Source organism: Limanda limanda, chromosome 3 (genome assembly GCF_963576545.1).
Source record: "Limanda limanda chromosome 3, fLimLim1.1, whole genome shotgun sequence".
Taxonomy (NCBI): Eukaryota; Metazoa; Chordata; class Actinopteri; order Pleuronectiformes; family Pleuronectidae; genus Limanda; species Limanda limanda.
The window spans coordinates 10,913,522-10,939,974 of NC_083638.1; the positions used below are offsets into that span (position 1 = coordinate 10,913,522).

The window sequence follows — 26,453 nt, forward strand, 5'->3', positions numbered from 1 at the left end:
AACCTCTGTTGATAGCCCTTGAGATCATGTTTAGAAAAGTGGCATTTGTTAACCTAACCAAGTCCCTTTTATTAGACAATTTACAAAGAAGTGGATATACATTTATATTCAGAACAACTTCAAACCTTGAGAATGAAAACGTTGTACATTTTATTTGGCAAAAATGTGTTTGTAAAGCTGAGAGCTTATGGTTTTGATCTGGGGATGAAATATACACAATTTTCATGTTGCTCAGTTGTCATCATATGACCTGAGTGTTGAACTTTTTAAAAGGGGATTTTTATGTTGGGGAAATTGTAACCCCTGTCATATTCAAGGTCTTTGGTGTAGATGGAGGCCATAGATTGCCAAAGACATCCTTGAAAAGCCCATTTATGAGCACCTTTTATCTCTTTTTGGAATATATAGTGTGGAGAATTGACAGACAGGCAGGGAACCAGGACAGATAGAGCTGAGTGTGACAGGCAGCAAATGATCCCCCTGTCCAGAAATCAGACTTTGACATTATGGGAACCATGAGGTCTTTGGATACACCCCATTATCTTTTTACTCTGAAGACTGTGATGAGAGTTATCACCATGGTAACTGAGAGTAAGTCATCGGTTGATGATCACTGTGAGATGTAGCTGAAAACCTTGTTATAAATCTAGCAAGGAGAACCTTCATTCACCTTTTTTTTGTTGAACTTCTAACCTATTAAAAACCTAACGAATCTACTCTGAGATACTGCAAGTACAACACCATCTGTAAAGCTAGCTGAGATGAAAGCTTTTACTGTGAAGGAAGCGTTTTGTTTGTTCCAAAAAACACTGGGATTGCTTTTCATGCTGTTGACTTTCTCTTGGCAGCACATTTTTTGTCAACAAGGCTGAAGCAAAGCATCATTATCTGAGTAGAAGTGCACATTTTCAATCAGGTTGACAGATGTGTTATGTCCTCTGTCTCCTTTTAATATACTAACCAAAAAGCAGCCAAGTACACGGAGGCCATGTTGCCTTGAATTTCTGTCTTTTATTTTGTTTGGCTGTTAGAAGTACACAACCAAGGAACATCTTGTTACTTCTTCTCTCTAACAGATACACACACGTTGTGTAGGGCCTGTGATAGTACAGTTAATACCTGATGCCTCTCTCTCCCTGATCATATTTGTCTGTGAAACATGTATAATGTGTGACTATTATATTATATTATAATAACAAATAACTGTTGTTGTTTCCTACACAGATTAATTTTATTAACGGTCATGACTCAGTATAATTTATAGATTGGAGATGTACCAGAGTATTGTAAACTGATAAAAGAGGAGAAGATTATAGAGTATAAAAGTACTGTTCATTGTCATATCCAAAATCAGTTGGTTGCCAATTTAGGATTTGAGATGGGTTTTATGGTCTCATTAATGTTATGGGTGTTTAATATATTTTGGTTCTATATCACTAATTTTTATAGTGGATTTGAGTTTTAATGGGTAATATTGCAGAATTTAAATGCTCAAATAGGCAAATGTGAATTAACATAAGTGAGAAACCTTATTGGCTTTATTAACCTTAATCCTAAAAACTGGGAACAAATATTTTTTTGAAGTTGAAGCCATATCTAGTTGGGAGTCAAGACCAGAGTTTAAAAATGGGCTTGTACTTAATATTGTGCAGTATCATTGTTCCATTCATTGGTGAAGTGATTTCCCTCGTGATAAGTTTTTGCAGCCCTTCTGGGGGTTGGCAATAGCCTTACATCCTAAAAACTAAAAATAGAAGAAGGCTTGGCTGTGTAGTTAATAAAAGTTAAGACTGAGCGATAAAGCTTCTGAAATTCTGATGTCTGTGGACTGCTGCCTGGTTCCCACAACCTCCAGGAGGCATTCCTTTTCTGCATTAACCACTTTCTACCTCTCTACCTCTATTTTCTCTTGTGGATGGCATGTGCTGTGTTTTACAAATTGGTGTTTTCTCTACTAGTGGTGGGTGACTTGTCTCATTTAATTGAAAAAGACGTTATCAGAGTTTAATTAAATGAACAGGTTGATAGCGGGAAAGTGAAAGGTATTCACTGACATTTACAAATTACTGTTATTTGACCGTCCTATCCCTTCAATTTAAAAACAAACATTTGCAATCGTGAGATCGTGGAAAACATACTAAGCACTAAGGTATTGTTTGTTAACCTGAATGGCCTCATAGCTTGCTTTAAGAAAGCCACAATTGTATTTGATGTTTGATTGTTTTTAAGGTTAACATGCCGTGTATTTTTTTATCCAACCAGCAGTCTGTCCGATGTAATCTTCAGCCCTTTAGCCACGATAGTCATTTGGGTCCTTTTGCTTACTTTGTTTGGAGTCCAGATGAAGCCTTGCCCTTGTCTGTTTAAATCAGGACTGAGAATGAATATTGAGAGATGACCTTGACATGTTTCCTTATGTACAGAATCCAAATAACAATGAAGTGTTGGAGCTAAAGATTTGTCATTATTGATTAATCTGCCAAATATTTCCCTGTTGGTTGTTTTGTTATAAAATGTCCGAGGATGGTGGAGGAGGCCCATCGTGCCTTTGTTGATCAACTCATTGGTTAATTGTGTGATCTCTACTCCTGGGCAGTCATATTATTTTTGATTTGAACATCATTGGTTGTAAATAATTCTAACAGCTGCTGAACATATATTAATTTGTATAACAAAAACCTTTTTTTTCATTCAGACAAACTAATATCTAGCTGAACAGTCTCACCATGGTCATTTGTACACACTGCCCTGTTGCAGAGTTTCCATGCATGGCCCTCTGCCTCAACATTGTTGTGCTCTTGCATTATTTGAATGTTGTTTCTGAGGTATGCTGTTAAACATGTATATTTGTGTCTCTGTCTTAGTGGCCATAAGTTAAGGTGTATATATTTAATATTTTGTGCAGTCTGTACTACAATACATCATTCATTATTCAGTGTGAGTGTATATACATTAATTAATAATGGGAGCAATGTCATTGGGTTGATTATGTGTAAAATCAGCTTGGTGTGCAAAAACTTAAACAGAAAGAAACAAGCTGGATTGCTCAGCTTTTGTGAGGCTTCAACACTTGCTGTCATTTGAGACTTTAATTTAATCTGATTGAGCTGTTTCCTTCTGTTGGGCACAGAAAGGCTTGAACCTGGAAATCATTGCTTGTGGTTTTATTGTCTAGTTGTTGGGATTCACCTTATGTACTTTTGGTGTTTGCTTCAATTCAGCATTCCATTTTGACAACATTCAGAAATGTGATATTTTTGGTTCACACACTGACTCCCCATTCCTCATTAGGATTATTCCTTTGGCTGTTGTGACTCTATTACACAAGTTTGAAGTACAGATGGCAACCTGCCTAGAAGACCACGAAGCAACACAAACAAACAAAATTTCCAAAAAAACGTCTGTTGCAGAAAAAGCAGCAGACAAAACTTTCTCGGCAAGATACCAAGCAGACAAATGCCAATCTCTTCCACTGCTCAAGTGGATACTTCATATATTTGCAGACAGGACTTGTCAGAGAAGCAACTTCAGGCAGATATTTTTTGTTTAAATGTCTACTGTTAGTGATGTTGACTAACATGGCCCATGGTTTAGACATACAAACTTTTGTGAATATAACTGCACCACTTGGAAGGATTTACTTTCTATAAGGAATGTTGATTTTTAGCTCTGTGGTTGAGTTATTGCCACAAGGTGGATCTAGACTAAAGGTGGTCTAAATGTTTCTTATAGAGGCCCAGTGTGGCCAGGAAAAATGGTTTATTTTGTTACATTTTGAAATAAACCCATGGTTTTCCTGTCCTGCAATGTTAAAACATTTTCTTATTGTTTTTTAACGCAGTTTCTGTATAAAGCCTGATCCTTTTTTTTCTGTTCCCCACCTGTAGCATTTACCCTTTAGAAACATCACAGATGATGTGGTAAGATTTAAGCAGTTTGTGTGCTTTCTCTTCTCCTGGTTGTCTCTGTAACATCTTACATCACAGTAATCTAACATAATTGTCTTTTGTCTTGAATGAAACTGGTCTTCATTGCCAGACATTGGAATCATCCACATGACAGAGCAGAGACTGCTTTTTCTCACTAACTCATGTCTTTGTTAGCTCTACTTCCTCTTTAGATAGTGCTTTAGTTCAACATGTGTGAAACAGATGTTCTCTGTATGTGCTTTGTTCACAACTCACACTTTTTCTAACTAATTAAGAGGCTAATTGTTTCATCTACTCTCTTCTTAGTATTAATCATGTAGGTATGCTCATAATATAACACAACTTTCATTAACATCACCTTGACACTAACAACTGTTGCGGAGTTGTCCCTTTTTGTAATCAGATCTTTTTCTGTTGTTTCTACAGCTGGACAGATTTGCCAGTATTCGGATCCCGGGCAGTAGGAAGGAGCGGCCAGCCTTATCACAGGCGAAACACAATTCCAATGACTGGTCTATTTCCTCTTCAGCCACCTCATCATCCACTTCACATCCGTTTGAGGACATGTCATCAAAGATCACCACCGAAAAAGAGATCTTGGCTCTGTTTGAAAAGATGATGGTTTGTTTCTTTGTCATCGAAACATTGTCATCAAATTTCTTAAACTTGTCGTGTAAAACCCTCAAATATGTCACGTAAACTAAATGCAATGTGTAAGGAACAGCGTGGTATTTTAAAAATTGTTTTTATGTGTAATCCCATCCATTATTGTATTATAAATAAGAATGATGCAGATTAACATTTCAAATAAATTCATTGTCTCTTTCTGTTTTTTCCCCACAGGAGGACATGAACTTGAATGAGGAAAAAAAGACTCCTCTGAGAGAAAAGGACCTCAACAAAAAGAGAGAAATGGTCATCCAGTATATTTTTACTGCATCTAAAACGGTGAGTTTTTGAATGCATGTTATTGAACACTATACTCTGGGCACATATTAAGAATGATGTATGATTCAATTAAAAAGTATGTTCCACATGAGACCTGGCCTTACTGAGACGAAGGAGGGATTGAATTCAATAATTCAGTTTCAAAAACAGGGTATGTTGGGTAACAAGCCAGTGTAATCTTATTTGTTTTGCTGTGGCTGTCTCTACCAGATGTATTTACACTTGGACTGGGACATATATGTAAAAATGCACAAAGCTCCACCGATTGATCCGGTTGATGATAAAAATGGGCCAAAATTAGGCTTTCAGAGACATGTTGGTATTGAGGTTTGCTGATATGCAATGTTATGACAACATGTTTCACATCAAAAAACATGTTCATTTTCTTAATTCAAGTTCTATGTGTTTGATTGTATTTTCTCTTCATCAATTGTGGAAAAAAATATGGTTAATCTGTAAAATGTAAAATGTCATTTCTGGTTTGATAACGACATAATAGGAACCATCGGCAGTAAATTGTTTTAATGTATGTGAATTTTGGCTGATATATCAGTATCAGGATTCAGGACTCCCTAATATCAGCACCACCATTGGCCTCCCAAAATCTATATTAGTCAGGCTGAAGTAGTTAAATGCATGTCTGCTGAGGACATCGAACATTTTATGGAAGCTTTTGATGGTCCCCTGATGCTGCAGGATCTTTCCTTGTGCCCTTGACAACCACTCCAATTATACAGACTAGTCTTTGAATGTGTTTGTAGGACTGGGCATAAAATGATTGTTCATTAATCATAATCATGGAAAAGGTTTGAAATAATCATGATATTGATTTGAAGTCAATTTGCCCGACTCTATGTGTTTGGGAGAGACAAGGAGAGACAGAGAGAGAGAGCAACAGCAGCTTGCATTGCAAAACAAATTCAAGATTCTCAGTTACATGTTAGGTTGTAAGGTTGGCACAAAGTATTGCAAATAAAATGTAGCATTTATTATGTTTGCTATAATCAGAAATCCCTCTAAAGTTGCCGTAGGCTTTCCATCTCTAGTCACCATGGGGAGCAGCCTGTTTATGCCTGCATTTGTTAACCTGCATGATAAAATTAAAGCGGCCACTGGCCAAAGGCAGCAAATTTAAGTCCTTCAAAACAGCAGTTTTATCAGAAACTTCATGAAACGTGGTTATAGAAGTATGTAGTAAGGGAAGTGGTGAAAATAAGGTTACTGATATTAGGTATTTTTCTAAGTACTGAGTTGATATATTGTGAGAGTTGGAATAAGATGCACCACAGCCTGGATCTCATTTAACTTTCAATTCTTAAATGACTCAAGACCATGGCATGGTAAAACCAGGTCCTTAGGCACTCAAGGTTATGGTATACTATGTTGTGCTGTATTTGGTAAGATGACAGGTATTTTTCTAGTTCATTATTATCTCTCCCAGGGATATTATTTTTTCACCTCTGTCTGTTGTTTTGTTGGTTGGTTTGTTTGTTTGTCAGCAGGATTACACAAAAACTACCGAATGGATTTCCATGAAACTTGGTGGAACAATATGGATATTGGCATAGGGTGGCATATTTAGGTTACTGATAGCTATGACTGTGTGCAATTTGGAGCTGGTTAAATAAAAGTCTGGATCTAACTAATTTAAATGTGGTTTAATAAGGGGACTTTGGGCATTGGCGGAGGTATACACTCTACACACTCTTTTGGCTGGGCAGCTAAAGGCTCCATTCCACCAATTTATTGACACACCGTCCTTAACCACAAGACTGTTTTGCCAATTAACCTTTTATACTTGGTCCTGAATTGATGGATGTCCCTTGCTGATGTAATCAAGTATGGCTCGGGCTCATGAGTTTGGCAGATAGTTTTGTAGAGAAACAAGTTTCTTTTATTTCACAAAGTAATTGCTGACCTTTGCCTGTGTATTGTTTGGCAGAGGTAGTCTTGAAACTATTCTACCTCTCGGAGACCCCACTGTTGATTTGTCATCTGTTATTGTTGGCTTTAAAAGGCATAGAAATAATTTCAGAATGCTTCTCTTCAGTCCTAGTTATTTGGTCTATCTTGGAAGGAAAATTGAGATGAAATAATCTTTTTATTCCCAAAGTGCTCATGTTTGTAAAGATGGCACACAAGCACACAATTTAGGTGCAACCAAACATTTTCACTGCACCTTTTGACCACTTTTTTCGATTAAATTCAATATCGATATTCAATAAATGTTGGACTTTTTTCAATGTGTTTAAATACGTGTCTTATAAATCCTGGAGCGAATTCAAACAAACTTCAGTTCCTAATAACTTGTGGTTAATGTTGGAATTTATTGTTAAATCGTAAAAGTGAGCACAGGTCAGCAGGAGTGTGGAGGGAAGACACTCAGACAGAGACTCTGACACGGTACAAATTAACCACAATTCTGCCCTAATCCTGAAGCAGCGGCGCTAATCGTTTTCTATTGGCAGTCCGTTGTGGAAAGCCTGTATTCACACTTTTTGTCTCCAATGTTCGACATTTACCGCCTCATTCACCACCTCTCACAGCTTCACTGTCCATGTGTCAGTGTGTGAATGAGTGGAGGTGCCTTAGGCCTGTGTGTGTGTGTGTGTTTGTGAGTTTAAACTCTGCAGAAGACATGACATGAGGAAATGACCCTATTCGCTAAAATACAGAGACGTACAAGTTAAATGATTGGACATTTTTTTGTCGCACGTCACAGATTTTTGGTTGCCTGTGCAATCAAAGGTACACCTGAGAGATCTTTCATGAGCTAGTAGAAGAAAACATGAGACAGGACTTCAATGTCCCACAACCAGTCAATATGAATTGAAATTTACTAGTTTCCAAATTCCAGTCCCGGCTAGGACCTCAATCAAAATGATTGTTGGAGCAGTTGACCATTAAAAAAAACACAAGTCAAACAAGGTTAATGCACATTGTAGAAAGTAAACTTGGCTTGTTGAAATAAACATTGAGGCATTGCTCGATTTCACCGTTCTGTTGCAAAGAGAAAAACACGGAGATCCAGTGAAAAGAGTGACTGAGATAGGGGGAAATAAGCTGCTCCATTACCATCATTTTCCCACACACTGATTTGAAAGATAAGAAGAAATCAGTGGGAATGAATAGACGGGACATCACTTACGTGGTCGTTGGGGATTTGATGAGAGTACAGTGATGTGCAAAGATTCATTTTAGTTCGATGTAAAATTTGACAATATCTCATCAACCATAGCACACTTGCACGAGCAGTTAAAGGTGGTTGTTTAACCCTGTTGGCTTAATGGCAGAATTTAAGGATACACCAGCTACTATTTGAGCAGATTTAGACACTTTGATTTAATTCATTAATCTCACATAAGAGTCCGTGATTTCCAGTTCATTGGATCACACAGGGTCAAACAGACAAAGGAAAGACAATAATTTCTATATTATTTTGAACACAGGATGAAAATTACTAAGCTAATCAATGACGCATGGTTGTCAAACCAACTGTTTAAATTACAGTAGTAGAAGCAGCAATTCTAGCTGGTGTATTGTATGGTTATGAAAACTAACACAATCCAAGATGTCTTTGAATGAAATTAAAGATTAAAAATGTTTATCTTGACATCAACCCAGTCACGGGTAGAAAGTAACTTGGCTAATGCGAGTCATCGTGAGGCTTGAGGTTAACCAGTCAGAACATGCGGTGGTTGGTGCTGGAAAATCACTCACGATAGACTGGAGTCGTTTTCCTGGAGACGATGTGTAGTTGCGGGGCAACTGGCGCTACCATTTCTCCCAGCTATTCAGCGCTTGGATATCTGTCAATGTCTCTGCAGTGTCTCAGTGTTTGGAAGCTCCAACTATCCATTGGCGCTGCTGTTGATTTCTCAGCAGGCCCTCAGAAATAATGGCTGTCTGTCTCTTGTGGGCTGATGCAAAATAATGCAATCACGATGACTTAACTTTCGCTTGAAGGGATTGATGTTGGCCAAACAGAACAAAACTTTAAAACATAGCCATTATAATAATTGAAAAGTTATAATCTTTTGATTTATCTTTTTTTGACTCAGCTTACAAAATAGAGGAGATGGGCCTAAAGGTTGTTCAGATTGACAAACACCTATTCCGAGTGCCGAAGGCGATCGGATTTACCCAACGGATCTGTCTGGTTTATACTTGAAAGGCCGGGGATGTGTATTCCCAATCTTCTTCCATTGTTTCAGCTGGAGGCTATAATCCTTTATGAAACTTTTAAATTGCTTAAATTGGAATTTACACAAGAACGTAACCCTTCCCTTGACACCAAATCTGAGAATCCTGCAAAAAAAACAGCTGACAATAAATATTTACTAACAATTTAATATTTTTAGTTGAACATATATATGATTTCAGACATTAAAGTAGGAATTGAAGAGGAAAAGCTGTTTTTAGTTCAGATTGGAAGCAGGTTTAGTTTACGAAATATATCTCTTATTATGAATTGAAGAACAGAATTGAAAGGGGGAGGATCGCAGTGTGTAGATGCGTGTTCCAGTGAGAGTTCATGGTGTGAGGAAGCTTTTACACCATGTTGATAATAATGTTTCTGTAATGTTTACTCCTTCGAGAGAAGTAATAGTCAAATGTTAATCAAAAGAAATCCCGATGGAGTTGATTGAGCTCTAAAATGAAGAATGAAGGTCTTAATCCCATTTGTCCCTTTGACCCATAGCTGGTCATCCATTTCTTTGACATGTTAATAGTTGGTCTGTTTTGGGAAAAATAAATCCGTTGTTTCTGTTTCTCGAATCAAATAATTGTTGGTTGTTGAGAAGGCAGAGGGAGAGAAATGTCAAAGCTGAATGATGCAGGTCAGGGATGTCTCTTACACCCTTGTGATGAGATTTGTATGATGTAATTTAATTCATAAAATGAACAATCCATTACATTAAGGTTTATTTGAATTACGTTATGTCTAAATATGAAAACAGCTGCCGCATAGTGCAGTGCGTTAAACTGCATTACCTTTTTTCATTGAATCTATTCCTCATGAATATATACTATACCTCTTAATTACCTCTCAGCTTTTGTGTCTATAACTAGGCAGAGTTTGATTTCTGAATATCATCTTTGACCTTGATCCACTTGTGGTTAATTCAACTGACCGGAAAAGAAATGGAAAAGCACACACCATTAGCATAAGAAACTATTGATTCATCCTTTAAAGATACAGACACAGAAGTGGCCCATTTTGCACAATTGTATGGCTTGTGCAGGTTCTACTTTCTTCTTGCGATAGTAAATGGACTAGACTGCATTCATATTTTGCTTTTGTACGTACTTCTCTTTACACTTTACACTACATGTCACATTCACCTTTTTACACATGATTCATACAGCGCTTGTAGATGCTGCACTTTTCACACTTATGGAATAGCTGTCAGGGGCAATTTGAACCACATATGCCCTAGTGATGCAATTAGTCTTTGGAGTTTACTTCAAACCTCCTTTCATCTAATAGTTATTAACTATTTTCCAACAGATGTGTGAATATGAAAAGCTGTCGTTTTCAATGTAAAACCTGGTCTTACTTATAGAATTTGATTGAAAATACTCAGGATCAAGTAACAACAATGTTGAACTGTGACTTCATAGAACAACTTAGATTATTTTTAAGTGTATTTTCCAAATACATATAAAATTTGACTAGATTCAGTTTATTGACTGTTAACAGTTTCTGACCTTGTGTTATGTGATCACATTTCCGTGGCTCCACTAAAGAGATTTATTCTTCCTCTCCGTCTTTCAGGGCACATTGAGAAGCAGCCATCAAGTGTCTCCTCAGGAATTTCTGGGAGAGCTGAAGTCAGGGGTGATGGACGAACGCCTGTTTGCCTGTCTAGACTCTTTGCGTGTGTCCCTTACCAGCAACCCTGTCAGGTACAGTAGAGGATTATCACAATAGAAAAGGACTCTGTGTCTTTGGCACAGGGGTCCTTGCAGTTGTCTCTTTTGTACTTGTTTCTGTGAATAATCACTTATTATAAAAATGGTATATCTTATGTTTCACTTGTATTACTCAATCAAAATACGTTTAATGCTCATATTGCCTTAATGTAATGAAACAATACCATTCAAACAATATTAAGATAGTATAGAGTTGCAGCTCCCATACTGATAAGGTTGGAGTTTGTAGCTGTGAAGAATTTCTAGGTAAAGGTGTGTATCATAGTTTTAGCAAATAGAAAATGCATCATCAGGAACCAAACCTCATTTATTTATGATTGAATTCACGTAAGCAGAAGAGAAACAGGCTTTTAAGATTGTTGACGAGTTGCTTCTTCCTGCAGTGCCTCCTGACAGTTGACTTAATGCACAGTCCTGTGTGGTTGACAACACAGAAAGTTTCTCATTGTCTGTGCTGATTGTTTAACCAGGAGAGTGTAATGCACATTAAAGCCGTAGCTCCATCTGTCAGCTGCTACAGTTGTCTGTAAGAAAAATGAAAAGGGCTTTCAGAACTCTGGATTCCATTATGTATTCTCCCCTATTATTTACAGGCTAGTAATATCAACTAGTGTATAATGTGTGTGGGCACTTTGTCCTCAACTTCTAATCAATCTAATCAAATCCAATCCAACAACAAGCACCAGTTTTTTTTTAAACATATAAGACGAGATGGGATTCTACTGCAATGCATTTTAACTTGAGGTGTTCCTAAAATTGATTTTCTCCTTCTCCCACCTTAACCAATTTGTACAGGACTAGTGTGCAGGATTTAAAGGGATCTTTTGGAAGAACTTAATTATAGTATTTATAATTCGTTTTTAAATTGTTTATATTCACATGTAACAAGAATCTTTGTTTTCATTTGTTTACAATGGGGCCTTCATAGCTTGGAGCGATGTAAATTACCTTTCGATCTATGGTAACCTGAGGTCAATTAATATGTGCTTAGAAAAGAAAGGCCTCGAACAGCCTCATATTGACCGTCATACACCATAATGTGTAGATCTTTTAAAAGAAATGTTTACCGATGAACTAATTTGTCTAAACTATAGATATCTCCTGAAATATTGGTTTGTCTTCCTATGCACATGAATATATCAGTGTCATTTCGACAGCACCAGTCACAACTAGTTGTAGCTAATTGGCGGTATAATTTGAGATCAATCCAGCACATAAAGCTTTCTCTGTTGTCTAAATGCCTATTTACATCCAGTTGGCTTAATTTGCTCCACAAAAACACCAAGGAACAGCACCTTCCGCTCTCTATGGAAGGCAAACATGAATAATTAATACGACTGCTAATTTTATGTTTCAGTGCTTAATCAAAGTAACAGTACAAAGTAAGTCTGACTCTGTCACTGGGGGGATGGGGAGTTCCTTTGGTGCTGCCACGCTGACAGACTGATCCATGACAGTCTTGTTTTGGTTGTCTCCCTCTCTTAGATTTAAATTGTTGCTTTGGGCTGTCTCTGGCTGGGGTTGGGAAGGAACAATTTAGTTTCACATTATCATTCACTCCTGCCGGTGCCACTTTAAAGAAAAACCTAAGCTCAATGGATATAAAGTTTGTGTACAATGAAGTCTCAACTCCTCTCTACACTCTACACAATGCGTTTCTAGTGTTGTCCCTTTGTGCATGGCGGATTGAGGATGGCTGTGGTCTTGCATCATCTCCTCGTCTTGTACTTCACCCCTGATCTTTCTTGTTTGCTGTTTGTTCTTCTTTCTTTTGAACCAGAGGCAGTGGTCTCTGACTTTGTGGCATATGAGGGGCCAGTTTTAAAGCTGAACTCTAGTCCGGTGGCAGGAATTAAATATTCTGACCATGAAATATATGTTTAAACACATGTATAAGAACTCTTTATCAGACTGAAATGCAATTGAAAATACAGCCATTGACCAAAGTATTGCTTTGACCGATGCAATATATTATTGAGCTACTTCCTAGAGAAAATGCGCATCACCTCTCACTGTTACACACAGACAGACTCTGCTCTCTTTCTTTACTATACTAGTTAGTATAAATATACAGGATACTTGTCAGCAAGGCGGATTGAAGATTTTACCAAAATATAATTGACTGAAATAATGAATAAAGCCACAGAACTAAAATTAGATATATTTAAACAATTAAATTTATGTCATTAACATGTGACAACCAATGACCTCAAGTCAATTAGGAGGCTCTTTGGATGGGCGCAGCCCTAATAAAATGGACAGTGAGGCTCATGTCAAATGACGCAGTTTGGCCCGACTATAAATCTGCCTTGGCTGGTAACAGTGGCCTGGCAGCGCTAGCCCCATGCAATCTAATAGCACCATTACAGTCCTGAGTTGTGGGACTGATTTGGCAGTGAAGGCATTTTGTCTGCCACTGTTTTTGGATGCTGATCCCTATCACTTTCTTGGCACTGTTTTAGCAGCAACTCTTACTCATTTCCTCCATCCAAAATCAGGTAGCTGCATTCTGCTCATATAGGCTGACAGACTTATATTCCCCCTCATCAGGTTCCTTCTGGCTGAGCAGACAGACTTGGAGGTAATTTGGTACTTCCTGCAGCTCCAGCATGTTAGCCTGTGACACTTGCTTCTGACCCCTGCATACTTTACCCAACTCAGCTATTCCAGCTCTGCCTCCCTTTTTGTGTGAAGAGGCCATGGTACTAGCCCACAGGACCAGCAAGGCTACAGGATGTAATTGTGGTAAATGGGTTTGATAAATGGATCTGACAAACAAGTGGAAATTGGTTTTTGATATTATATTAAAACTGACCTTCAGGTTTAAGGCCCTGGATTTGTTTTATTCAGTTTAGCCATACAATAGGAATACGTTTGGCATTCCTCTTCCTTAACCCAACAATTTTAATCAATCTTGGATGCTCCTCCCGTCTCTCATACACCTACCACCAATGTACTTTATACAAAGAGTCACAGTTCATTAAATCGATCACAAATGCTTTTCCTACTTTTTGTTCTTCTCTCTTTCTCTTTTTTCTCCTTATTTTTTATTATTTTCCTTTTCTTCTTTCTTATTCGAAAATTATACACTTAATGGACATTTGTATGAACACCCGTAAAATCTATCGTTATCCAATACAACAAATCAGCCATAAATTCTACCTTTTACAGATGCTAAGTTTCAATGGGCACTCTTATGGAGGAATGATTTGAGAAAAAAAATCGTTATTATTGAGGTATCAGGTTTAGGCTGTATTATACGGAGAGGTGTTTCTCATGTCTTGCCAAACCTGTACAAACCCATGTACTTGCTGCTTAATTTTAGCAAGCATTGTTTTTGTTGTCTGAGCGACATCATTTAGGGCGCATGTTGACTTCCACTATTTTTATTTCACATGTCCCACTTTGTACTAACCCCAATCTCTGTCCCTGGAGAGCCCTCCAAGTCTTTTAACTTGCAATACACAGGACAATATTTTAAAGTAAATTATTTTATTTCTGGTTCATAACCACTTTAGCAGAGGGTAACACTATCCTACACTGCTTGGGAACCTTGGAGGCATTCTCCTGAGACTCCGTTAGAAGTCGAGCTACCTTAGCTGTGAAGTTAGCCAGATAAGGCACCTCATTTTTCTCTTTGATTTATGACTGTTTTTGTTTCCAGGGAACAGGATGGTCATATTTGGTACCATATTTTTTAAACGCTCTCTCCCTTGCTGATTCTTCTTGCCTTTCTGAGGCGATAGCCCTCAGTCGAACTTTGCGATGCTGCTTTGGTGTCTGGTGATGGTGTGGTGTAATTAGTGTACCTCATCCACATTTTGGAAGACTGATCATTTTCACACAAGTCATTCTAGAACTTTTAATCACTTTAAGCACAAGACACAGATTTAAAGTAAAGTTTATTTATAAATTAAAGACAATCAATGCTCTTCAAATATACATACAGGTGAATAAAATGTCATGATAAGAGCCAAAAAGAAACAAAACCAAAAGATATAACCGTGAGATTGTTTAAAAATATACAACACAGAAGGCTGAAAACTGAAAAATACAAACTTAAGGACACTGAAACATGGAGAGAAACATGTGGAGCTTAAGTTTAGTCATTTAAAGTGTCTAAAAAGAGATAACACAATTCTAGGTAGAAAGATATTGTTCTACCTAGAACAAAAAACTGCTGCTACCAGAATCATATATCTATACCCTTTCTATCAGCATATCAATCGTAAGGGGACAGACAATCTTGGTTTTCACTTGACTTCGTAGGGAAAACCAGAAGCCAGGCAAAGCTTTGTTGCATCACAGAACACAGACATCACTTAATACTGAGACATTTGTGTCCACACTGCTACAGTTTTGCTGTGGCTCTGAAACATGCGTGTAGAGATCTGCTCTGTGATGTGTGCTAACTTTGAAGGGGCTCTGGCCACACTGCTGTGATACCAGACACATCTGCTCTGCTCCCTGTCTTAGAGACGCCAAACAGCTAACGACAAGAACGACGTTAACAGGTCTCAGTGAGAAATATATCTGTGCTGAAATTTCTCTAGCAAAGAAAAACTGTGAAAAGTGTTTTCAAATCATTTTTACACAACACGACTCCAAACACTGAGGACATTCAGGCAGAGAATGTGATTGAAGTTTCTCATTTGGGATGCGGGAGGGGTGCCAGATGTTAGGAACTAATGAAACTCAAGGGCTGCCAGAGCATGCTAGATTAGCAAACAGAATTTAAAATACTTTAATCATTTTAGAGTCTACACCGAGAGCATGTCAAATACGGACTACTTCACTGCACAAGGATAAAGAAACGGGTCACTATATGATAATGACTTCTGATCCCTCTGAAAATTGCAAACATTTAAATTGATATTATCTTCTTCTTCTTAACCATATTATTATTTAGTATTGCACAGTGAAAATGGTATACATAAGCACATGATGCATAATTCTCTGAGGACAAGAAACAAACCGCTGACGGGTTTCCATGTTGCAGTGGCTGCCTCTATCCATGCCTTATCTTAACTTTCCCTGACCTTGACATTACACAAAGACACACCCCTCAGATATTTTATTGCCTCACCGTGATCGTTATTGCTCTTAAAGATTAGCCTTTCTTCAGATGTTGCAAAGGTGTTAGATAATCCCTTTTTCTAGCCTTTGAGATCTTATAAATATGTCAGGTTCTTTACTGGGAGCATTTGAAGGTTGACATATGTGACTTTTCACTCATGTGTTTTAAGGTAGATGTCTCGCAGCACAACCCTGATAGTGCAGGCCTGTCGGTTTCCGTTGCAATAATTCCTGCTACAGATCAACTGATTATTTTCCTTTGCTCGCTGCCTCACCTACTGATGATGAAAAACTACCATGCAGTTGCCACTGAGCTACTGCATGCATTTCAATGAAGCTCTTGTCAAGACCCTCGCCCTGCCTACTCTATAACCACAATGGTCTTGGCCATGGCCCAGCATGAAGTGTAGGCTAAACTGATTTCTTTTCTCAAACAGGAGAGCCTCATTCCTTCAATACCTTGGCAGCGGCCTTGCCTGTCCTCATCAGAATGGCCATGACAGTTTTTTTTATATTCAGTCCCCCTCATTTTCTTGACCCTGTCTTGCACACACTCATTCATACACCCTGATGTGGAGGTCGACACTATTTCTCTGCATTTTGTCTTCATTTTTTAAGTGAAAGAATAAAGCGAAAGAATAAAGAATGAGAAGCAAAATAGGGTGGATGCATACCCTGTACACACATTGTATACAGTATAGGTTACTATTTAGACACACTATTATGTTTGATAAATTATTATATGACATTTTAAACACGACATAACCTCTGTTGTTGTCTGTGGTAAACATCCACACAGTTTACCGTCCTTGGCAGGTTGGATTAAACATAAACTCGTAAAATATTGCATTTGCTGTGCACGTTCATGTGTGAATCATATAGTTCTATAGATACAATATCATCCAAGGTAATAATTGTAGCCAAATGAGGTCTGAGGTCTGGGGGGGGGGGTCAGCTGGATCTGATACTCTAGCATCAACTGTAGCTTCTAGCTTACTTTGGGCACAAAACCCTGATCTATGATTCCCAGTATTGTTGGTATAGAAACTTATGCAAAAGACGATCTCGACTCTTGCAATAATTCTCAGCAAAGATGAAGCATATCAGTCAAACAGAAATTATATGGGATGTAATTACTGAGCTGTGATGTATCAAATCATTTGCTAATGCTTAGTGACGATTTGACTGAAGATACAAATGATTGCCCAACTCTCGTGTACATGAAATAGTTTTATGACTGTAGTTCTCTACTATTGTACACTTGATTCACTCAAACTCCTCGTGTCAATGATTTGAAACGGTACACAAGTCGTTAGCTATGGTTATAATGGTAGTTAGACTTAAACGCGTCAACATTAGACTTGAGCTTAACATGCATTGTCAGTCACCCTAACCTTTCAAGGTTAAATCATATGTCACCTGTGTACATTCAAGGTGTGGCTGTAAGTTGAATGAAACAATCTTAAATACAAATTGGGTATTGTGTCAGGTAAAGAATAGTGACAAACAACGTCACAACAGACAAACAGGATCCCGGACACACCACATCTTTCCCCAACTCCATGCTCCTTTCAAGAAATTAATTTCAGATAACAGCTTCCCATTTTATGTTGTCACCTTGAGAATTTCTTTAGATTTGATGATGGGAGGCATGCAGCTTGTTGATTAGAGCAGTGCAGATGCTGAATGCTAATGTTCAGAGATGTTATTTGGTTTCCATCAGGAGGGAGGTGCAGTCAGTGACAATCTCATTCACCCTGTCTTTCACAGTTTTCTGCATACGTAAAGGTTTCCACTTGAATGAGAATGAGTTAATGAGAATGAAATACAATTCATTGGGAATCATTCACCAATATCTCCTTAAAACTGTTCTTAAGAAGTTTTTCAAGGATAGTCTATGTCAAATTCATGACTGCAGAATTGTTTGCATGTGTAAGTTGAAAGTACATAATTGAAGTAAAAACTAGTTGGATCTCAGATTTGAAGTCAAAATGAAAATTGTTAAAACAAAAGAGATCTGGGGAGGGGAAAAGGAAGGTGCACAGAGCTCATCTGAGCTGGAGCTGCACATCATTGGAAACACAGCACTGCAGGTGAACCCTCCGCTGAGGACCTGTGGATACTCGACCTGAGCGGACCCATCGGGACCGGACATGCAAGGCCAGGTTCAGATGAATGCTTTTGAATAATATTCGGGTTAAGTTCCCTCTGGGTGCGCACACGGGGAACACTGCGTCCACAGACATTGGTGCAGTGTGCATCGTGTGGTTAGGTTGCGTCTCCTGAGCCATCTCTCCTCTCCTCTCAGAAATAAACTTAGTTTTATAATTAATACGCTAAACTTTTAGCTAATAGCTGCAGCAGAAAAACTATGGAACATCTGACACATTTAATATGTAAACACCAGCATGTGAAACCTAAAGATGGGTGACAGTTTTTGTGTCTGAATATTCTCCTCTTCAACGTGTTCATGTGATCAAAAAGATATAATACAATATGCACTAATATGTCTTGTTTTTAAAGATAAAAATTATCAAATATTTTTGTAATTTTAATCGTATCATGCAACTGTAGAATTAGAAGTAAATAACACAATAACTGATTCTTTTACAAAAGCATTGCAGTTACAAAGAGTGCTCTTCAGTGTGCGTAGATTTTGTTCTTACATAAGAACAAATCCCAGATAAGATAACTTGAAGGGAGATGATCCAGAGTGGAGGTTGTGCAGTGGTGGAGATTGGTCAATCAGTGATCCCGGTACGGAACTGAGAGAATATGTAACACTGACAGCTTGCAGGTGATTGGCTCAATGAGAGTGTGTCAGAGTCTGCAGATGGTAGCATGTGACTTCCTGACATAACTTTCACTTTAATCTTTATGAATCTTAACGTCTTTGGTTTATGTATCTAAATGCCATATTTTCTACATAAAATAAATAAATAACTTAAGCCATATCTCGATCCAGGGTGAACTTAGTGACCCAAGAGGTTGTTAGAAGCTCCCAAAACATACCCTGCTTAAAGTTTTCAGATAAATTCAGGAATTCTCTGGAGAAGGGCTGAAAACTTTGAAGAAAGTTAGTTTCAAGTAATTTTTTGCGATGAACAATATACAATGTATTCCAATGTGTGCATCCTCTTACGGTCACTATTTTATCTTCTGGAAGCTGAACATCAGATAAAATAACAAAGCTGCCTTTAACTAACTAAATAAACACCTTTTTTAGATCACTGTGATAAAAACACACTTTATCTCCAATAAAACTTTATCTCCAATAAAACAATTGCATAGGAAACAATCTATTATGTGTGTTAGCCCCAAGCTTTAGATACTACTACTTTAATCACACAATTTGAAATCCATCAAGGGCACCTTCTCCGTAATACGTGCTTAAAAAAAACTTCAACATAAAGACTGGCACGAAAATGATTTGATTGAGCCCTGTGAACTTGCTTAACCTCCTTTGAAATGCTGCAACTCATAAATGTCACCTGCATACAAGTATAAATTCTAATCCTGTTCTCTGGCTCGAAAATATTTTTTGCCATTTTCTTTATTCTCTCAGGCAATCTTGCTTCTGTATAAAGGCTTAGAATTGCATTATTGTATCTTTGCTTTAAAAGGTACGATATGCATATACTGCTGTGCACACTATACTAATATAGTTTATTTTCTAAGATTTCTGGTTGTAAGAATTGAATTACAGAGTTTTACTTATTTAAAAGCCCAAACTTTTTTCAGTTCGCAGGGACACAATACTGTGTTTTCTGCTCCTCAAGACAGAGTATTAAATTCTACATGTGTTTTTCTGTCCTAAAGGTTTCCACAGTGATTGAGTATAAACATGTTGTTGTCAGTTGTCAGTCTTGCACATATATAATATTGATTTTGTTTTTGTTATTTCAGTTGGGTGCAGAGTTTCGGGCATGAGGGTCTTGGACTGCTGCTGGACATTTTGGAGAAGTTGCTTTACAAGAAGGAGTAAGTTAATGCACGAATTCATGGGTACCTGTAATTGTAGTCATTCATATATTCAAAGCATGAACATCAACTTATAAAGTAAATTGCGTGGTTTAGGTAATTTTGGCTTTCTTTCATTTTTATCAAAGTCATTCATTACCAATTTAGGACATATAAGAATAATAAAAGATGTGTTTTATATTTGCTGGTGGTGGAGTCATAAGCACAGTCTTGTATTTTATTTCTTACAGGTTCTTAGATTTTCGTTCACAATCCTAAATGTGCGAAAACATTTACCAGTGTTTCCCATTAATTCCAAAGACTGCGGTGGCCCCCCCATGGTCAACCTTTCTCCTCCCATCATAATGATCCGGAAATGTATAATGCTTATCATAACGTTATCAAAGACCTCAGATGTAGTGGTTAGCTCCATTTAGCTCTCTCTCTGTCAAGTTCTCTTTCTCTCTCCCGGTTAATCTGTCTCTCTCTCTCTTGCCCCCGCGTTTCTCTCTCTCTCTCATTTCTCTGTCTCTGTTTCTCCCTCTCTCCCCCCCACATTGAGCTGTTCGTCCTAGTCACACTGGCCACACTAGCAGGAGGAATACTACCGCTGTGGTGTGGGCCTGTTGATTGTCAAAACAATCAATAGCATTTTTACTGTCCTGGCAGAACACTGCAGAACACCTGCCCTGTCCCTGTACCTGTCATTCAGGTGCACATGAGAACCTACTACTGCCTTTGCTCTCACAGTAATCAACCGCTCGGCCACACAACCCCTTGTCTCCCTTGTCAGCCATCGCCACGTCTAATCCTGTGGGAAACATTGTGTAGACTCATTTTGGTCATGTTTTTCATTAAACCACTTTTCCCTGAATAACTCTCTCGTCCCTGTAGGCAAGAGAAGCTTGACAAAAAGAATCAACACAAAGTTATCCAGTGTCTCAAGGCCTTCATGAACAATAAGGTAATGACAATAATTTTGTGAAAATACTCATGAGCATTTATTCAGGTTGTACAATAAGTTCCCATTTTCAATCAAAGTTTTTTATCGAGGGATCTAACCTAGGAATGTCCAAAGAAGTATTTTTCTGTCTTTTTATCTTTTTTTTAATAAATATATCAACATATTGAGTTATATAATTGTTCTTTTTTTTTTATTCGATAAATCGGGAGATGGTGGAATGGCAAGTTTACTACTACAACACGGAAACCCCAAATTAATTTAAACATTTAATATGTCAGTTTTCTAGTTCCTAATATGCTTCAAGGAAAAAATCTCAAACAACTCCCTGTATTTTCAGACTGATTTCTTCAGGTAACCTTCATCGTTTTTAATATTATTTTGTGTCTTAATTTATTTACCAAATAATGTGGCCTCTTGGATTTCAATTACAAGGGATTCATCAAAATTGGAGAAGAGTAGCCTTACAACAATCTGGAGCCACTTACCTCAGGTTTTACTCAAGTCCTGATTCTTGACACTCTTGATCTAAGATTGTCGGCCTGTCTGTTGAGGAGTGAGAGCTTTCTGATGGTTTAGATACTATAAGAGAGAGTGTGTTTGAATGTCAAGTGCAAATGAGGGAAAGAGATGTGATGGCAGAAGAGAAACACAACTTCCTCCGCAGCGCACTTTTAAAGCACACACTTGTGAGCTGTTGCACAGAGCGACTCTCTGATTCACCTCCTACATTCAGAGGGACACAGTGTCATGTGTGGTCTGCACAGAGGCTGCTAAGTTATCAACAAGATCATCAACGATGTGTCACAGTAAAATTGAGCGAGCCGTCCTCCATTGTACTGACACATGGAAGTGGAGTAGTTTTTATGCAGTGCAGTCACTATTAATCACTGAGACACTTTTGACTTTAGGAACAATGTCATAACTCTTTTTTAGTTTTTTTTTTACATAATTTAATAAGTTTGTTTTTGGAATTGTTTTTCTTTAGCAACATAATTAAGCAAAACTATAAAATAATATGATCAAATTGTGATAAAATTATCCCACTTAAAGTGTGAAGACAGTAAAATTAAATGATCGCCCAGGACAAAGCGCTTATACATAAAAATGAGTTCCACTGAAGTAGCTGTGATTTACAGTGTCTTTGCTTTTCTTGCTTTTTTGCTGTTAGTCTAAAGTAGCTACCAAGGAAGAAAAAAAATATCTCGCCAGATGGAGCTAAAATACCAGGGGAGACAGATATACAGCCGCTCTGGCACAAAGCGTGCTTAAGGTCTCGTGTAATCCTGTGTCTCAATAGGCGCCAGACACCAGCATTTACCCGTAGGCCTCTCTGTTAGCCCAGACCTTTCCCTGGCTAGAGACGCACCTTGGGATGGGATGTACCCACAATGCCAAGGAGACAGGTGGTCGCTGCCAGATGTCTGTGCAGTCTTTTCTTCTTCTTCCTCTTCTGCCTTCCTGCGTCAAGTCACACACTTGCAAAGGCATAATAATGGAGTACTAAAAGTTGCCACAGTGTGAAGCTGCCCTTTGAGCAACTTAACTGTTATTAAGAAAACCTATTTCCTCAATAAAGATTTCATGTAATTGCTTTCTAAGCTGAATAAGTACTTATAAAAGCTTATAATGTATAGCTCTGCGCTGTTTGATTGAAATGTAGTTCTCTCCGCTCTTTGTTATTGTGCCGGCTGCTGATGCAGGTGATATACGCTATTACTTTAGGTGCAGATATCTGTAATTGTTGATTGTATATTCATTTTTAAACGACCTTCTTTTGAATGGTTTTCAATGGGGAATGAGTGAAACATAATGAAACATGATCGATATCTCAAAAATTAGAATGGCTACAAGAGTGAAACAGCTTCCCATATGCATGCGCTTTCCATTGTCAAAAAATGATAGCAATAGTTTTACCATGCAGGGAGAAATTATCCAACATAACTTTGGACCAGTGAAGCACAGAAGACAAAGCCTGGTACCTATGGATTCAGTTAATGACGCTGAAGAAGTCGCCAAAAACACTCATTTGTGTTATATATTTTTTTTTTCTTTGTTCACCGTTTTGAATAAGCATTTTGAGAAATCATTAACTGCATTTCCCTGTTTTTGTTTTGGCTGACACATTTTTGCAGTATGGTCAAAAAGCTGCAATGTTAATGCAGTTTTATCATGAGGTGTCACTATAGTCAGCAAAGAAACTGTTCTATTCTGATCAATATTTACCTTGGACTGTATGATATATGTAAGCAAGGCTGTTAAAGTATAGAGACAACTGCTTTTCTGTGTCAACATGAGCCCTACACGATAAAGAAACCTGCTCCAGCAGTGTTCATTCTTTGAAGCATCGGCAGAAATCTGACACAGTTCATCTTTATTTTGTTTCTGACAATTTGTTTTAGGAAAAACGAACAAAATTGCGAAACTGTTTATGAAGTAATGACACAGTTCATCTATTTGCATATAAATGTGCAGACACAAAGAAACAATCAAAAATATTCTGTTAGCTTACTGTCAATTGTGTGAAACCTGCATCAACCAGGCAAACAGGAAAATCGAAATCAAGTGCTACGTGATGCTTGGTGTTACCGCATCGACAAAAGCATCAGGAAAAAAAAAAATCAAATATCAAATCCAACAACAAAAGTGATAAAAAACACTTATTGATGCCTTCTTTTCTATAATAAAACCTCCTTTCAAAGCTTTACAAATAGTGAATTAATTTCAGAGTATTATTTATATTCAACATTTTATTATTTTAAACAAAATTTTTGTATCGATTTTCTCTGTACAAATCAAAACATTAATTTAAGTTTTGAACGTTGCTGAGGCTGGTCTTCATTGTGCAGGTGCTACCACACGCTAGCACCGAATTATCCACCATCAATAAAACATTGTTCAAGTCACTCCCTTTTTTCTTTGTGATGCCTTGAATATATCCCACATGGCAAAAATAAAAAATGCACAGTTATTGTAAATCTATTTAATAATGATCTTGTAATTAAATCGGAGACCATTTGTAGAAGTAATTGTCTTGAGCCAGATCTCTTAAAGTTATTGCACGTGCTGTATTACAGATGAACTGAAATCATAGTTTACCTTGAGTCATGCATTTGATTATTGCAAATAAATATATTGAACTTCGACTTTAATAAGTAAAACTTTGTGTTACATGGCATTTCATTCTTGTCACTAATGAGCTGAAGTAAACATGTTATGTGTTTGTGTTTATCGCAGTATGGCTTGGATCGGATCCTGGGGGAGGAGAAAAGTCTTGCTTTACTGGCAAGAGCCATTGATCCCACCCAGTCTGCCATGATGACTGACGTGATGAAGTTGCTGTCAGCCATCTGCATTGTGGGCGAAGAGAACACGTATGCTCAGGCTTCATTCTTTCTGTCAAAACCTCTAGGTCTTACAGCTTCTCTCATCTTGAAAGACAATGTTTGTTTGATTTCCAACTATGGTCCAACTGAGTATCACTAATTATCATTTCTCATTATGAGTTTAAATGACTTATAGAAAGAGGACTTCCTTTGTGAGACTCTTTATTATGTCTACTATGTCGTGGTGCCAGTATATTGTACATGTATGTTGCATGTATTAGTGCAGGAAAATGTATTGAGTGATTCTATTTGACAACAATGTCAAATTAGGTATTCTAATTATAACATTTAATCATTTAGAAAAGTAAGGCAGTGTCAATTTCCAATGCCAACACTTTGAATATTACTTCTTTCATGATTGAAAACAGTAGATCTTCCATTATGTGGAACACATTTATAACATTTCAAGTTATATATGCTTCGTTAAAATAATAATAAACATTGTGTTTTTTTTTTAATTGAAATTAATTATTATAATTGTTATTGAGTTACGTTAAGATTACGATCAATTCAATTGAATTTAATCATAATTCTCCTCAAGTCATAAGTCATGATTGACAGTGTCAGTGATGGTATTTCCTAGAAAAGACCATACACCTGGGTTAAATCAACCTTGAATACTGAGATTCTGATTAACATCTTTAATAATAATTAATGTTTCTCTTTTTCCCCAACGCTCATGCATGAAATGTTCTCATTTAGATTGGAAAAGGTCCTTGAAGCCATTACCACAGCAGGGGAATGGCGAGCCATCGAGAGGTTCAGTCCCATTGCGCAAGGGCTTCGTGATCGCTCGGTTCAATTACAAGTAAGTACAAAGTATATGTACGCCCACTGACATTGTTGTTGCACTCAAATTTCCCTGAAATTAAATAAGAAAGGACTGTGGAAAGACCATTTCAATACATCACACTCTCTTAGCCACAGGTTTTGAGATTCAAACAGTTTTTAGTTGAGGTGCAAATTGGTGATAGAACAAACACGTGGGATTTAATGTGACATTCTAGAGCCTGTTAATATCACTTAATTGGACGAAATGAACATTATCAATCACAGATTGTGTGGTAAAATACTTCCTTGATTTGAGGTTACCATCTGTACTGACCTTTACTGTTGAGACTTTTAGCATTTAAGTTTCCCAGCTGTAAATCTAGGTATATTATCATATTTCATGTAAAATTTAACAACAAAAAAGAAACAATTGCAGGTTGAAGAAGAACAAAAAACTTTAGAATGAGAACACAATTACCAAAGAAAAACATCAAAAGACCGAAATGATAAAATCCCATATTTCTGTTATCTATATAGGTAGAGAAGTTGTGTGTGCCCAGGTATTTACCTCTCCATGCAAGGCTCTCGTCTTATGCACTCCCTTTCCATAAATAATCCCTCACTTTGTGGACATGATCTTTCATTTCCCTGCTGATACATACACTTGAGATATTGCATGTGGGCTGTTTCAAACAGAGACAACAATCAGTTTCTGTCAGAATAATGCAATTCATGATTAAAGTGTGTTGTCTGCATTTTTATTTGGTAGCTGAGGGACGAGAGGAGATTATCAATTCATTCAGTACCTAACAGACATACACATGATGAAAGGTGGGCATAGAACCCAAGTAGGGACAACTAATTTGCTCCTTTTGTTGTATCGTATTTTTAGGCATTGACCGTGGCTAAAGTTTTTTTTTTATCCATATCATCTGCTTTTGCTTCATTTACAATAACTACCTTTGATTGGTAACACCTTTAGGGGAGAGAGAGAGATAAGGAAGCAAGGTGAGGGAGAGGAAGAGTTTTACATGGAAGAAAAAAAGAACCAAAATAAATTTAGAAATGAGAACCGGATTTTGACGACCACCAGAAGCTTGAGTTTCACACAGACGCACAATTTATTTGTGACTATACAAACACAGCCCAGTGTACTTGAAGGTTTATAAGGCCTTACTTGCTTTGATATCCCCTTGCACTTCTGAATACACGCCACAGATCCTTTTTAAATCCCTTGCATTATTTAAGCACAGATACTGTTATATATCCCTACCACGGCCACAGTGATGCTTGGCAGAAAGCTTTCTCTTCTCCCTGAGCACATTCACACACAGTCTCCCCTGGCAACGTTTAGCTGTGGGAAAGTAAGTGTTAATAGTAGGGCTGCCACTAACGACTATTTTTCTATCGATTAATCGGACGACTATTTTATCGATTAGTCGATTAATCTAAACGACTAATTTTCCTCCAAAAAAATCAAATTGA

At 37.5% G+C, this 26,453-nt stretch overlaps 1 protein-coding gene across 1 annotated transcript in view; it reads left to right on the forward strand.

The window, feature by feature from the left end:
- Positions 1-26,453, forward strand: part of LOC132998623 (protein diaphanous homolog 3-like) — a 144,800-nt gene that overhangs the window by 2,241 nt on the left and 116,106 nt on the right. Inside the window, exons 2-9 of the mRNA XM_061068351.1 lie at positions 3,888-3,920; positions 4,356-4,550; positions 4,773-4,877; positions 10,657-10,787; positions 19,797-19,871; positions 20,745-20,814; positions 24,049-24,185; positions 24,900-25,005. Coding sequence (XP_060924334.1) covers positions 3,888-3,920; positions 4,356-4,550; positions 4,773-4,877; positions 10,657-10,787; positions 19,797-19,871; positions 20,745-20,814; positions 24,049-24,185; positions 24,900-25,005 — 852 coding nt within the window. The remainder of the gene's footprint in view (positions 1-3,887; positions 3,921-4,355; positions 4,551-4,772; positions 4,878-10,656; positions 10,788-19,796; positions 19,872-20,744; positions 20,815-24,048; positions 24,186-24,899; positions 25,006-26,453) is intronic.